Source organism: Hemicordylus capensis, chromosome 2 (genome assembly GCF_027244095.1).
Source record: "Hemicordylus capensis ecotype Gifberg chromosome 2, rHemCap1.1.pri, whole genome shotgun sequence".
NCBI classification, from domain to species: domain Eukaryota; kingdom Metazoa; phylum Chordata; class Lepidosauria; order Squamata; family Cordylidae; genus Hemicordylus; species Hemicordylus capensis.
In genome coordinates this window covers 227,433,517-227,447,357 of record NC_069658.1, presented here as the reverse complement: position 1 = coordinate 227,447,357, position 13,841 = coordinate 227,433,517, and the positions used below count along the sequence as shown (strand labels likewise).

The following is a 13,841-nucleotide window of genomic DNA, read 5'->3' as shown; positions in this document are numbered from 1 at the left end:
AGTGTCCCCACATTCCTGCTTCTACAGGGAGCTCCGGGAAGATTTTGTGCAGGCTTGCTCCGTTTTTGGTGTGCATAATTTCTCTCTCACACCCCTCGCCTCTCTCTCTATCTCTGGTTTTCTCCCCACCACAATGCTGCCGCCACAACTCACTCCCCTACAGCGTGCGGCCCCGGTGGTGCCCTTGCACAAATTCCCCACTCTCTTCTGCCTTCAGCTTTGCCTTTTTTCCTGCCCAATTTGCCCTTCATGTGTGGGTTGTTTCCTCTCCTCCTCCTGTCACTCTCCCTGTCCCCTCAAACATATCACGAACCAAGTCAACTCAGGATGCAGTCGGGACAGCCGGGAGACTTGTGGAGCGACCCAGCCCCCAGAGGACGGCAGAGTCCGGGCACAAGTTCACCCCAAAGCGGGGAGGGAGCGGAGAGGAGGCGAGGGAACGCCTTCAGTCACCCGCCTGCCCCTCCTCTCGCTCTCTCCCCATGGAAGTGGTGGTGTTAAATCCCTGGCAGGCGCCTTCACAATGTTTAGCGGGAAAGCCGTGGGGTTTTGCACCAGCTCCTGCCGCAGTCTGCAAAGCACCCAACAGTGAACTAAATGGATCCGCCTCGAGTTCGAGAATGAATGGCGGGAGACTGAGCCGCAAGTTCTCTCCGGCTCTTCCTCCACAGCACCCCGCGTTGAATGCTCCAGAGACGGAGAACCCCCCGACCTTGGCTAGATCGCACCCTGAGAGAGCCTTGCAGCAGGAGAACTGTAGTGGCGCCCTCGACGACGCCCCCTTTGCTGTGCCTCTGTATCCTTCCTCAGCATAGAAAAAGACAAGAGACGCACAGCAGGAACTTCCGGTTCACCTTGGCTCGCCACCCTCAGTGGCTGGTCACTCACAGACTTTCCTTTTCTTCACCTTATCCAGCTGTGTCTCAGAGAGGATTAAGGGAATCGTGGGAAGGGGCAGAATCTTTTGCAGGCACAGCAAATGCCTCTGCCCATTGAGTTTGGTGCATTTTCTTGGGGTTGAGCTGGAGGCTGATCCCTGGCAAAGCAAAAAGTTCCCATGTTCCTTCTCTCACAAAGAACTTAGGGAAACCCCCGTGAAAAAGGCACCGAGGCTTCCACGCCTCTCCTGTTGTGGGAAAGTGACTACTGTTTCCTCATCCCTGAAGGGGTTCTGGTGAGTCCCATGTGCATTTGGGGGGAGGGGAGGGGAGGGGAATGGATGCTATAAGGGGGGGCTGGTGGGAAACACCAGGTGAGCACGGGAGGGGTGGGTGAAAACAAAGGCAGGAATATAAGGCAGCAGCTGAGGGTGGGGCCTGACCTACAGGAGTAAGTTTGATCTCCCTCTGCCCCTTACCCCTTTCACCCCACAGCAAGATGCTCTGTGCTGTTCACCCATCCCAGATTTCCTAGATGAAGGATTTCTTTCCTCCTCAGCAAAGCAAAGCGCTCCCTTGGAACTATACTCAATGCAGTTTCAAACTGATTTCCCCGCAGGAGTTCTGCACAGGACAGGTAAAGAACATCTGTGAAGCTGCCGACTGAGTCAGATCTTTGGTCAACCTGGCTCACTATTGTCTACATATAACTGGTAGCAGCTTTCTAGGGTTGCAAGCAGAGGTCTTTCCCCACACCCTCCTTTCTCTTTCTCCAGCACATGTGGACCCTGGGACTTCCTGAAACCAGGAACCTCCTGTATTGGAGGGATAAAAAGCAGGGGGAGGTGTGAGTGAGGGCAGAGGCGTAACTATAGGGGGGGCAGGGGGGCACGTGCCCCGGGCGCCATCTTTTCTGGTCACGTGGGGGGCGCCGCCATGACAAAAAAATATTTTTTTAATTTTTTGTTAATACAAATGTTTCCTGCTCAGTGCAGCAGCGCTGCAGCAGTCAAGGGGGCGCGTCGGCGCCCCCTCCCCCACGAGCGGTCCCTTCTGCGCCGCCCGCCCCCCCCCATTGCTTTTCTGGCACCTGGCGGCCAGTCAGTGGCCTGGCTTTGCGGCAGCGGCAGGCGCTTGTGAGGAAAAACCTAAGTATAATGTAGTATGTTGGGGGGGGGCGGGGGGCGCCATTTCAGTGCTTGCCCCGGGCGCCGTTTTCCCTAGTTACGCCTCTGAGTGAGGGGTGTTGTGGAAGGGAAAGGATGAAGAAGATACAGTCATGGTGGGAGGATTCAAGAGAAAGCTGAAGGGAGGATTAAGGGGGAGGGGAGTTACTAGGGTCAGGTCAAAGGATGCTTCACTGAAGTCTCTGTTCTGTGGCCCTTAAGGAAATAAATGCCCCCCACGTGACCTTTCAAGCTTCTTTTTGACTCCTGGCTTTTAACTCATTTTCTTGCAGGGAGAAGATCCACCAGGTGGAATGTGGGTTTCTAAAATCTTCATCCCTCAGGAGAGAACAAAGAGGTACTTTGGCTTTTGTTGGGAGGCTGCCTTGGAGCACGAATGAAAGATGGGAAAGGAAGACCCAGCTAGCTGCCAAGCAGGAGAAGACCTTGAGGCCAGACAAGTGGGGAGCACTGGGGAATTCTGGGAAAGGGCCAAGCAGAAGATGCTGGTTGAGGACATCAGGAGCTCAGAGGCCCAGCGCCTGCGCTTCAGGCAGTTCTGCTACCAGCAGGCCGAGGGGCCCCGAGAGGTTTGTAGCCAGCTCCACAGCCTTTGCCATCAGTGGCTGAAGCCGGAAAGCCACACGAAAGCTCAGATGCTGGACCTGGTGACCCTGGAGCAGTTCCTGGCCATCCTGCCCCCAGAGCTGGAGAGCTGGATCAGAGAGTGTGGAGCAGAGACCAGTTCCCAGGCAGTGGCCCTGGCAGAAGGTTTCCTCCTGAGCCAGGCAGAGGACAAGAGGCAGGAAGAACAGCAGGTGAGAGAGCAGTTTATCCTGGAAGCTTCAGAGGACTAAGAATGAGAGCCGGGAGATCCTTTTTTTTATTTTAAAGAATTTTTATTGAGAAATAAACCAAAGAAGACAAAGACAAATCACCATAAAGACAATACAAAACAAATCATTTTTCGTAATGAAAAACCTCATTTTTCTAATTAATTACAGCAGTAAAGAAAAAATATCTAAAATAAGATAAAGCAAAAGAAATTCAGCAAAAGAAATTCAGACTCTTAAAATTGTAAAATCTAATCTATTCAGCTTCTTGTAAGTTACATGTTGAAAACACTAGTAAATTCCAGAAAATGGGAAGAAAGTTTGACCATAACAGATATTATAATTTATAAAGGGTTCCCAAACAGACATAAATGATTCAGTAGAGATACGATGTACATAAGCCGAGACTTTTGAAATTGAACCATAGTCCCACACTTTCAAAAACCAATCGTTTAAGGAAGGAATTTCCAAAGTATGCCAGTTAGATGCATATATAATCCTAGCCGCTGTAATCATATATAAACACAATTTGTTTGATTTGGCAGGAATATAAGGTTTTATCATACTTAAAAGAAAAATCTCTGGAAGGAAGAGGATCTTAACTTCTAAGATTTCTTCAATTTTCATATGAATTTGTTTCCAAAATTGTTGAGCTTTACCGCAACTCCACCACATATGGTAAAATGAACCTAAATGTGAGTTACATTTCCAACATTTCTTAGAAAAAGAATCATCTATTTTATTAATAGTCAAAGGAGTTATATACCATCTGAAAAACATCTAATACCAATTATCCCTTAGATTGGTACACAAAGTAAATTATACATTCTTTTTCCATTGGTATTCCCAATCTGAGAGATTGATCGATCTTTTAAAGTTCTGCATCCATTTTATCATATATTCTTTTATCTGCTCAGTCTCTGTTTCATACTTCAGTAATTGTTTATAAATTCTGCCTAATAAATGATCAGTGTTTCGGGTGATTAATTCTTCAAATTCAGTCAGATCTCTAAGTTTCCCACCCTGTAACTGTAACTCTTTCTGAACTATTGAGCTGATCTGAGCTTGTTGGAACCAGGATGCTTGTTGAGTTGTTTGCCCAGAAGAAACTGATTTATCCAGAGCTAAATATTGGGCCAAACTTTGTAAGGAATATAGACTGCCTTGCCAAAAATTATACTTAAAAGAAAATTCTTCTTCATGGAAATAAGCATTCAGTATAGAGGCCAAAGGTGATAATCTACCTTATTTTATGGACTATAAGACGCTACGGACTATAAGACGCACCTTAATTTTAATCCAGTTTTTCAGAGTTTTAACATATTAAACTGTTATCAAAACTACCGAAAAGTCCTGCTAGCTCCAGGAAACAACTCTCAGCCTTGCTTCAGTTTGTTCTCCTTTCTTCTTGCCTCAGATAAGTCCTCTTTCAATTGCTCCTACTCCACTCCTTGTTTTCTCTTCAACCTCGCTTCTGACCCTATTTTCTTTTTTTTAAAAAACCTCTTTCGTTTTCGAGCTTTCCTTCTCCTCACCAGTATGCACATACTTGGGGTGGGCACACAGGGGTCATATGAACTTCCAGGGGTGGGAGCGGCCATCACTTCGGCTCTCCTACTTCTTTGCACTTTCTTCAGCTAAACATGTTTGCAGAAAGGTAGCTGAAGATGTTTGCAGAAAGTAAAACGGGAGGGAGAGCTGATAACGATGGTGTTGCTGGTGGTGATGTAAAACTTGCACGATCCTCGGAGGCCACCGGCTCATCGGGGGAGGAGGAGGAGTCCATGGCCCAAGTGGCAGAGGGTGAGCTGGAGCGGCAGTCCCCAGGCAGCACGGGGTTAATAGAGGGTTGCCCCCAATGCCCTCCTTTAGCATCGGTACAGGCTTTGCCGGGGGATAGCCCCCCCCCGAACCTGTTGGGCAGGCTTACGAGTATAAGACGCAGTTACGAGTATAAGACACACCTGAATTTTGGTGGATATTTTACAAGGGGAAAAGTGCGTCTTATAGTCCGTAAAATATGGTAGGACTTATTCTTTTCTGATATTTATCCCAGGCATAAAAAAGACTGTGTCAGATAGTATGTTGTTGTATCTCCAAATCTTTCCTCGAACCAGAAATCCATAAGTAATTATGCAATCCTCTAGTAAGACCAAGTTCCTCCATTCGAGTAAAACTTCTGTAAGGGGATAAAATCCAATTTGAAATCCAAGTCAAGCTACTAGCGTGATAAAGTTTCAAATTAGGAACTCCAAGACCACCTCTTTCGTTGGAATCTTGCATCACCTTAAATTGAATCCTGGGTTTTTTTATAATTCCAGATAAATGAATTAAGCTGACTCTGCCATCTATTCAATATCTTGTCATCTATCTTTATGGGGATCATTTGAAAAAGAAAGTTCATCTTAGGTAATATATTCATTTTTACTGCAGAGATTCTTCCAAGCCAAGATAGAGTCAGCCTCTTCCATCTATCCAGATCAGCCATTATTGATTTCCAAATTGGGACATAGTTATTCTTAAACAGATCTTTATTGCTCCTCATAAGATTAATCCCCAAGTATTTTATTGGCTTCTTCGTTATTTGTAATCTTAAAACTTTAGTGAAATATTCTATCTCTTCTTCTGTGTGATTCCATGTCATGCTCTGAGTTTTATCTCTGTTAATCTTATAGCCAGAAACTGAACCGTACTGATATATCTGAGTCATTAGTATATCCAAGGAGTCTTTGACTTGCGTGACAGTAAGCAATACATCATCAGCATATACTGTAGTTTTTATTTTATGTTCACAGTCACCTATTTTGATACCTTGAATCTGCTGCTCTTGTCTAATTTTAGCTGCCAAAGGTTTGAGAGCAAGTATAAACAGCAACGGGGAAAGCAGATATCCTTGTCTAGTACCTTTATTGATTATACATTTTGAAGACAAGGATCCATTGACAATAATTTTTGCTGATTGCTGTTGGTATATACTACGAATCCAGGATAAAAAATGAGGGCCACAGTTCATTTTCTCCAACACTGAGAACAAGAAGGGCCATTCCAAATTGTCAAAGGCTTTTTCGGCATCTAGGAAAATCATAGCTGCTTTTGTACGTGTCATGGTTACTTTATCAATTGCATTCAAAACATATCTTATATGATCTTTCATGAGTCTTTTCGGGATAAAACCAGATTGGTCAGTATGGCTTATTTCAGACAAGAAATTTCTTAATTTCGCCTCCAAGATTGAAGTAAAAATTTTGTAATCCACATTTTAAAGGGATATAGATCTATATGATTCTGGTCGTGTTGGGTCTTTCCCTTCTTTATGAATTAAGGAAATGAATGCTTCTTGCCAAGAAACCGGTAAGGTGTAATGAGATAATATCGCATTCATTACTTCTGTTAAAGGTCCAATTAACTTGTCCTGAAATGTTTTGTAATACAATGAAGATAATCCATCCAAGCCCGGCGAATTATTTTTAAGATTTTTTTAATTGCCACCCTGGTTTTGTCCCTGGAAATAAGTTTATTTAAACAGCTCCTCTGTTCTTCTGAAAATGACTTCAATTGTATTTCCTCTAAGAATTGTTTGATTTTCTCAGGATCTTTCTTATCTTCTTTGTATAGTTTAGAGTAATACTGTACAAATTGTTCAGACAGTTAGGAGGTCCTGAAATTGTTTTTTGAGATGAACTACCTCAAAGCTGTGGTACATATGCTGGTAACCTCTAGGTTAGATTACTGCAATGTGCTCTATATGGGGCTTCCTTTGTATGTTGTCCGGAAACTGCATTTGGTCCAGAATTTGACGGCCAGGTTGGTTTCTGGGTCATCTGCGAGAGACCATATTACCCCTGTGTTGAAATAACTACACTGGTTGCCGGTATGTTTCTGGGCAAAATACAAGGTGGTGTTTATTACCAATAAAGCCCTAAACAGCTTAGGTCCTGGGTATTTAAGAGAATGTCTTCTTTGCCATGAGCCCCACCGCCTGTTAAGATCGTTTGGAGAGGTTCCTCTGCGGTTGCTGTCAACTTGTTTGGCGGCAACTCAGGAATGAGTCTTCTCTGTTGCTGCCCCTGGACTTTGGAATGCACTCTGTGTTGTAATAAGAGCCTCCCCATCCCTGGCAACTTTTTAAAAGGCACTGAAGAGAAATTTTTTTCACCCAGGCTTTTAATTGGATTTATAGCTTTAAAATTTTAGTACTGGGTTTTAAATATTTTTAATTTTTTAAAGGATTTTAATTGATAATTGATTTGATATTTTAAATTATTTTAATTGTAAACAACCCAGAGATACAAGTTTTGGGCGGTATAGAAATATTTTAAATGAATAAATAAAAGAAGCAAGATGTTGCCCAAGGGAGCAACTTGGAAATCACTCATGGAGATGATCCACCCACTTCAACCCCTTCTTAGGTTAGGGTTAGGGTTCTGCCTTCTTGGCGATGTGGCAGAGCATCTGATTCCATGCAGAATGCCCCCGGTTCCATCACTGGCATCTCCATGTAGGACTGGGGTAACCTCCTGCCTGAAACCTTGGAGAAGAAGTCGCTGCCAGTCAATGCAGACAATACTGAGCCAGATTTAGGAAAGGCAATATATAAACTGAATAAAATAAATGAATAAAGGACCATGGATCTGACTTGGTATAAGGCAGTTTCCTATGGGCTTTGCTGCCCATTTCCCTTTCATTTATTTATTTATTGATTGATTTGATTTGATTTGATTTGTATACCGCCCTTCTAAAATGGCTCAAAATGGCTTTCTAATGCCTTCCTTCTTGCTCCCTGTTGGGAATCTCTCCTTCTGTCTGTCTCAGGTGCAAGGACTGTTGTCGGAAGCGGCCCCTGACTTCCCTGAAGCCGAGAAGGCTCCATCAGGCACCAGGCAGAGGCCTCTGTCCAAGGAGATCCCCAGGCAGGAGGACAGCAGTGGGGCCACCATGCTGGGTAAGGAGCTTTGGGGAGGGTGCCCCCTTATTCCCCCCCTCTCTCAGATACCCCTGTGAAAGAATGAGGCCTTTACCTCCCCTTTGTGCTTTTCAAATGTTTTTATTATATGTGTGATTGCTTCCTCCCTGTGTTCTGTATCAAGAAGTTGTGCAGGGGTCACATGTTCACAGTAGTACTCTATAGTTTGATCTAGGAGGGAGAAGAGTTCTCTCATTTAAATTTTGGAGGGGTTTGATTTGATTGGCTATAATTTAAAAACGAGCTGGAGGGCGAGTTGAAAGACAGGAGTCTCTCCCAGCCCTACTTGGTGATTCTGCCCAGGATTGAACCTGCGACCTTTGGCATGAAAGCAGATGCTCCTCCACTGAGCTATGACCCCATCCCCTAAGCCAGGGGAATATCTCACGGCAGAGAGGGCTCCCATGTCTTCACCCATCCGAATGCAAAGGAAAGTGAGCTCTGCTGAGCGAAGGGGACAATTCATGCTTTCTGCTGCAAGACTGGCTGTCCATCCTGAGCCATCTTTACTATGGAAGAATCATCCCGAGTGGACACTTCCCCAACACGTCCCCCATTCCTTTTTATATATTTTGCCCTCTTTCCTGTCTGGTAGACTAGAGCATCTGAAATCTCTGCCCTGCTTTTATGTTCCCCTTTTGTGGGGTCAACCCTTTTCTCCAGCCTCTCCACAGTTAAAATATACAATACATTTTGTTATGACAGATGTCAACCTTGTGTGTCCAAAACTGCATTTTGAATTCTGCACAAAGCCAACATGAAGAGAAATATGTTTACTCTGCACTTGACTGACTCTCTCTCTCTCTCTCTCTCTCTCTCTCTCTCTCTCTCTCTCTCTCTCTCATATATTCTCCTATATCCTCCTATCACTCTTGTGTTCTTTGCAGGTGCTGGAATGATGCTGCCAGGGCCTTCTCAGCCATCGCTTCTTCCTCGTGGGGTGGAAGATGCTTCAGGACCACAGAAGCAGGTAGGGGAGGGATTGTTGGGAAAGGAGAATGTGGGGCAGACAGACAACCCCTTGGAGCTCCCTCAGGAACTGCAATCGGCCCTCTTTCCTTTGGCTTCTGTCAGAGCTGCTGACTAGGAAGCTTTGAATCTTGTGAAGGCTTGAATCTGGCAAACTAAACAAGGAGGCGCCTTTGAAATGGTTGGCTTCCAATTATTGAGCAGGGTTGAAGTAAGTGTGCCTCTTCATCTCAGGAGAGCATCTTTTTCAAGCGGTGGCTGCTGGTATCTCCACTGTGTACTTTTAGTTGCAGTCCCTGTGAGGCAGGACACAACCACCCTCCGACTATGTTTTTTTGCTATTTAAACCACTTGAACCACATATCAATATAATTTAAATACTTTAAACCACATAGAAATATAATTGATGACCCTGCAGGGAACATTCTGTGCCCTTCTCACACCACCTCATCTCAACAGCTATTTATTTATTTATTTAACATATTTTTATACCGCCGAAAACTTACATCTCTGGGCGGTTTACAACCAAATAAAAACAGAAAGTAAAACATTCTTGCCTGCAACCTTGGAGAAGCCGCTGCCAGTCTGTGAAGACAATACTGAACTAGATAGAACAATGGTCTGACTCAGTATATGGCAGTTTCCTATGTTCCTAAAAAACAAAAAGTTTAAAACACAACTTAAAATTTAAAAACAATATTTTAAAACAGTAGTAAAACCATTAAAACAATATTAATTAAAAGCCTGGGTGAACAGATGCGTCTTAACTATGACATAGAGCACATTTAAAGATCTATGCTCAGGCAATACGTACTGCAAATAAGTGTTTCTTTTCTACCCCTATTGCCTCTGTGAGTTCATGCCCAGCGGAGTTGTTCAGGGTTGTGAGGGGACTGGTATCCGCCCCCCCTCCCTTGAACCAGAATTTGGAGTCATCAGTTACCCACTGTGATGTGTTTAAAGAGTTTTTCGCAGATAAAATCTCTTGGATTTGGGCCGATCTAGATGGAGACTCCACAGTTAATTTGATGCCTGAACTGGAGGTGTCCAGCAACTCCTTTTATGCGATTCAACTGGATCGGTTTCAGTTTGTGACTCCTGAGGATGTGGACAAGCTGCTTGGGCGGTGAGGCCTACCACTTGTCCCCTTGACCCTTGTCCAACATGGCTTGTTCGATCTAGCAGGGAGGCTGTTGTAGGCGGCCTGGTAGAAATCATAAATGCTTCTCTGAGGGAGGGCAGGATGCCGCCTTGTCTTAAGGAGGCAATCATTAGGCCTCTTCTAAAGAAGCTTGCATTAGATCCCTCAGAGTTGAGCAATTATAGGCCAGTTTCCAACCTCCCAGGGCTGGGCAAGGTAATTGAGAGGGTGGTGGCCTCTCAGCTCCAGGCGGTCTTGGAGGAAACTGATTATCTAGACCCATTTCAAACTGGTTTTCGGGCGGGCTATGGGGTAGAGACTGCCTTGGTCGGCCTGATGGATGATCTCCAGTTGGGAATTGCCAGAGGAAGTGTGACTCTGTTGGTCCTTTTGGATCTCTCGGCGGCTTTCGATACTATTGACCGTAGTATCCTTCTGGAACGTCTGAGGGTGTTGGGGGTGGGAGGCACTGTTTTACAGTGGTTCCACTCCTACCTCTCGGACAGATTCCAGATGGTGTCGATTGGAGACTGTTGCTCTTCGAGATCTGAGCTTAAGTATGGCGTCCCTCTAGGCTCCGTACTTTCTCCAGTGCTTTTTAACATCTACATGAAACTGCTGGGATCATCAGGGGATTTGGAGCTGGGTGTTACCAGTACGCTGATGACACCCAATTCTACTTCTCCATGTCAACTTCTTCAGGAGCTGGCATATCCTCCCTAAATGCCTGCCTGGAAGCAGTAATGGGCTGGATGAGGGAGAATAAACTGAAGCTGAATCCAGATAAGATGGAGGTACTTATTGTGCGGGGTCAGAACTCCAGAGACGATTTTGATCTACCTGTTCTAGATGGGGTCACACTTCCCCAAAAGGAACAGGTTCGCAGTCTGGGAGTACTTCTGGATTCACACCTCTCCCTGGTTTCTCAGGTTGAGGCGGTGGCCAGAGGTGCCTTCTATCAGCTCCGGCTGATACGCCAGCTGCGCCCGTTTCTCGAGATCAATGACCTCAAAACTGTGGTACATCTCTTGGTAACCTCCAAGCTGGACTTTTGTAATGCACTCTACGTGGGGCTGCCTTTGTATGTAGTCTGGAAAGTTCAGTTGGTTCAGAATGCGACAGCCAGGTTGGTCTCTGGGTCATCTCGGAGAGACCATGTTACTCCTTTACTGATGGAGTTACACTGGCTGCCAATAAGTTTCCGGATGAAATACAAAGTGCTAGTTATAACTTACAAAGCCCTAACCGGCTTAGGCCCTGAGTATCTAAGAGAGCGTCTTCTTCATTACAAGCCCCACCGCCCATTGAGGTCATCTGAGGAGATCCGTCTCCAGTTACCGCCAACTCGTTTGGTAGCTACACAGAGACAGGCCTTCTCAGTCACTGCCCCGAGATTGTGGAATGCACTCCCTGCTGAGATACGATCCTCCCCATCTCTGGCAATTTTCAAAAAACACCTGAAAACACATCTCTTCACCCAAGCTTACTCAGCATCCTAAATTTGGGGTTTTTAAAAATCTGGTTTATTTTTAAATTTAAAACCTATTTCAGGGGTTTTAATTACTGTAATGGTTTAATTGTTGTTTTAAAATGTTTTTAAATGGTTAGTTGTTATATTGTTTTTAATTTGTTTTAGCTCTTTACTGTTTTAGTGGTTTGTTTTAACTGTAAACTGCCCTGAGCCATTTTGGAAGGGTGGTAAATAAATCAAATCAAACCAAATCAATCAGTAAATAATAAAGACTTTTTAGAAGCTGTCAGAGATGGGGAGGCTCTTATTTCACTAGGGAGCATATTCCAAAGCCTCGGGGCAGCAACAGAGAAGGCCCGTCCCTGAGTAGCCACCAGACGAGCTGGTGGCAAATGCAGACAGTCCTCTCCTGATGATCTCAGTGGGCAGAGGGGTTCATGACGAAGAAGATGTTCTCTTAATTACCTGGGGCCCAAGCTGTTTAGGGCCTTATAGGTTATAACCAACACCTTGTATTTTGCCCAGAAACATATTGGCAGCCAGTGTAGCTCCTTCAATACAGGAGTAATATGAACTCTCTGAGATGACCCAGAGACCAATCTGGCTGCCTCATTCTGAACCAACTGTTGTTTCTGGACTACATACAAGGGCAGCCCAACATAGAGTGCATTGCAGTAATCCAGTCTGGAGGTTACCAGCAGATGTACCACTGTTTTGAAGTCCTCTATCTCAAGAAACGGATGCAGCTGGTGTATCAGCTGAAGCTGATAGAAAGCACTTCTGGCCATTGCCTCAACCTGGGATACCAGGGAGAGGCTTGGATCCAGAAGCACCCCTAGACTGCATACCTGTTCTTTCTGGGGAAGTGTGACCCCATCCAGAACAGGCAGATCAAAATCATCTCCCCAGTTTCGACCCCGCACAATGAGTACCTCCGTCTTAGCTGGATTCAGTTAGGGAGTTTATGCCCTCTCCCGATGATGCTGACATGGAGAAATAGATTTGGGTGTCATCAGCATACTGATAGCACCCTGCACCAAATCTCCTGATGATCTCTCCCACCGGTTTCATGTAGATGTTAAACATCCGAGACAATATGGAGCCCTGATGCAAACCATATAAAAGTTCAGATTTTGAAGAAGAGCAGTCTCCAAGGGACACCATCTGGAACCTGCCTGAATGATAGGAGCAGAACCACCGCAAAGCTGTGCCTCCAGCTCCCAACCCACTCAGATGCTCCAGAAAGATACTATGGTCGATAGTATTGAAAGCCTCCGAGAGGTCCAAAAGGACCACCCGAATCACACTTCCTCTGTCAATTCCCAACTGGAGATCATCCATCAGGCTGACCAAGGCAATCTCCACCCCAGAGACCACCCGAAAGCCAGTTTGAAATGGGTCAAGAAAATCAGTTTCCAATAAGACTGTCTGGGGCTGGGAGGCCACCACCCTCTCAATTACCTTGCCCAGCCACGGAAGGTTGGAGACAGGCCTGTAGTTGCTCAACTCTGAGGGATCCAAGGTAGGCTTCTTCAGAAGCAGTCTAATAATTGTCTCCTTAACACAAGGACGCATCCTACCTTCCCTCAGAAACGCATGTATAATCTCTACCAGGCCTTCTACAACAACCCCCCTGCCAGATAGTATAAGCCATGTCGGGCAAGGGTCAAGAGAACAGGTGGTAGGATGCACCATTCCAATCGGCTTGTCCACATCCTCAGGAGTCATAAACTGGAACTGATCCAACCTAATCACATAAGAGGAGTCGCTGGACACCTCAACATCAGACACTGAAATAATTGTGGAGATGGAGTCTAAGTCGGCCCGAATATGAGAATTTCCCCCCACGAAGAATTCGTTAAACATATCACAGCGGGTAATCGATGGTTCCAGATTCTGATTCAGGGGAGGAGGGGCACATATTAGCCCTGTCACAACCCTGAACAACTCTTCTTGACGAGAACTTGCAGATGCAATACGGGCAGAAAAGAATCACTTCTTTGCCACATGTATCACCTGAGCTTAGATCTTCAAATGAGCTCTATGTTGCAATCCGTCGGATTCAAGTCAAGTCTTTCTCCACTTGCGCTCCAGTCGTCTACCTTGTTGCTTCAGCCCCCATAATTCTTCCGTATACCAAGGGGCCAGTTTTGAAGCGTGTTGGAAAGGACACTTGGAGAAATCATGTCTACTGCCCCAGTGAGTTTGCTGTTCCAATTCTTCACCAGGGCATCAACAGGATCACCGGCAAAGCCAACACTAAATCCCTCCAAGGCTTCTTCAAATCCTATTGGATCCAATAATATTTTCGGGTGGACCATCCTAATAGGTCACTCGCCCCTGCGAAGGTAGGATGTGATTGTGAGTCCAACCTTAACCAGATGGTGGTCCATCCATGACAATGGGGAAAATCACAGGAT

At 45.4% G+C, this 13,841-nt stretch overlaps 1 protein-coding gene across 1 annotated transcript in view; it reads left to right on the top strand.

The window, feature by feature from the left end:
* Positions 1–493: 493 nt before the first annotated feature.
* The window catches only part of LOC128343799 (zinc finger protein with KRAB and SCAN domains 7-like), a 44,932-nt gene continuing 31,584 nt past the window's right edge, over positions 494–13,841 (top strand). Inside the window, exons 1-5 of the mRNA XM_053293236.1 lie at positions 494–1,174; positions 1,374–1,515; positions 2,338–2,862; positions 7,690–7,819; positions 8,728–8,810. Coding sequence (XP_053149211.1) covers positions 2,449–2,862; positions 7,690–7,819; positions 8,728–8,810 — 627 coding nt within the window. The 5' untranslated portion in view covers positions 494–1,174; positions 1,374–1,515; positions 2,338–2,448. The remainder of the gene's footprint in view (positions 1,175–1,373; positions 1,516–2,337; positions 2,863–7,689; positions 7,820–8,727; positions 8,811–13,841) is intronic.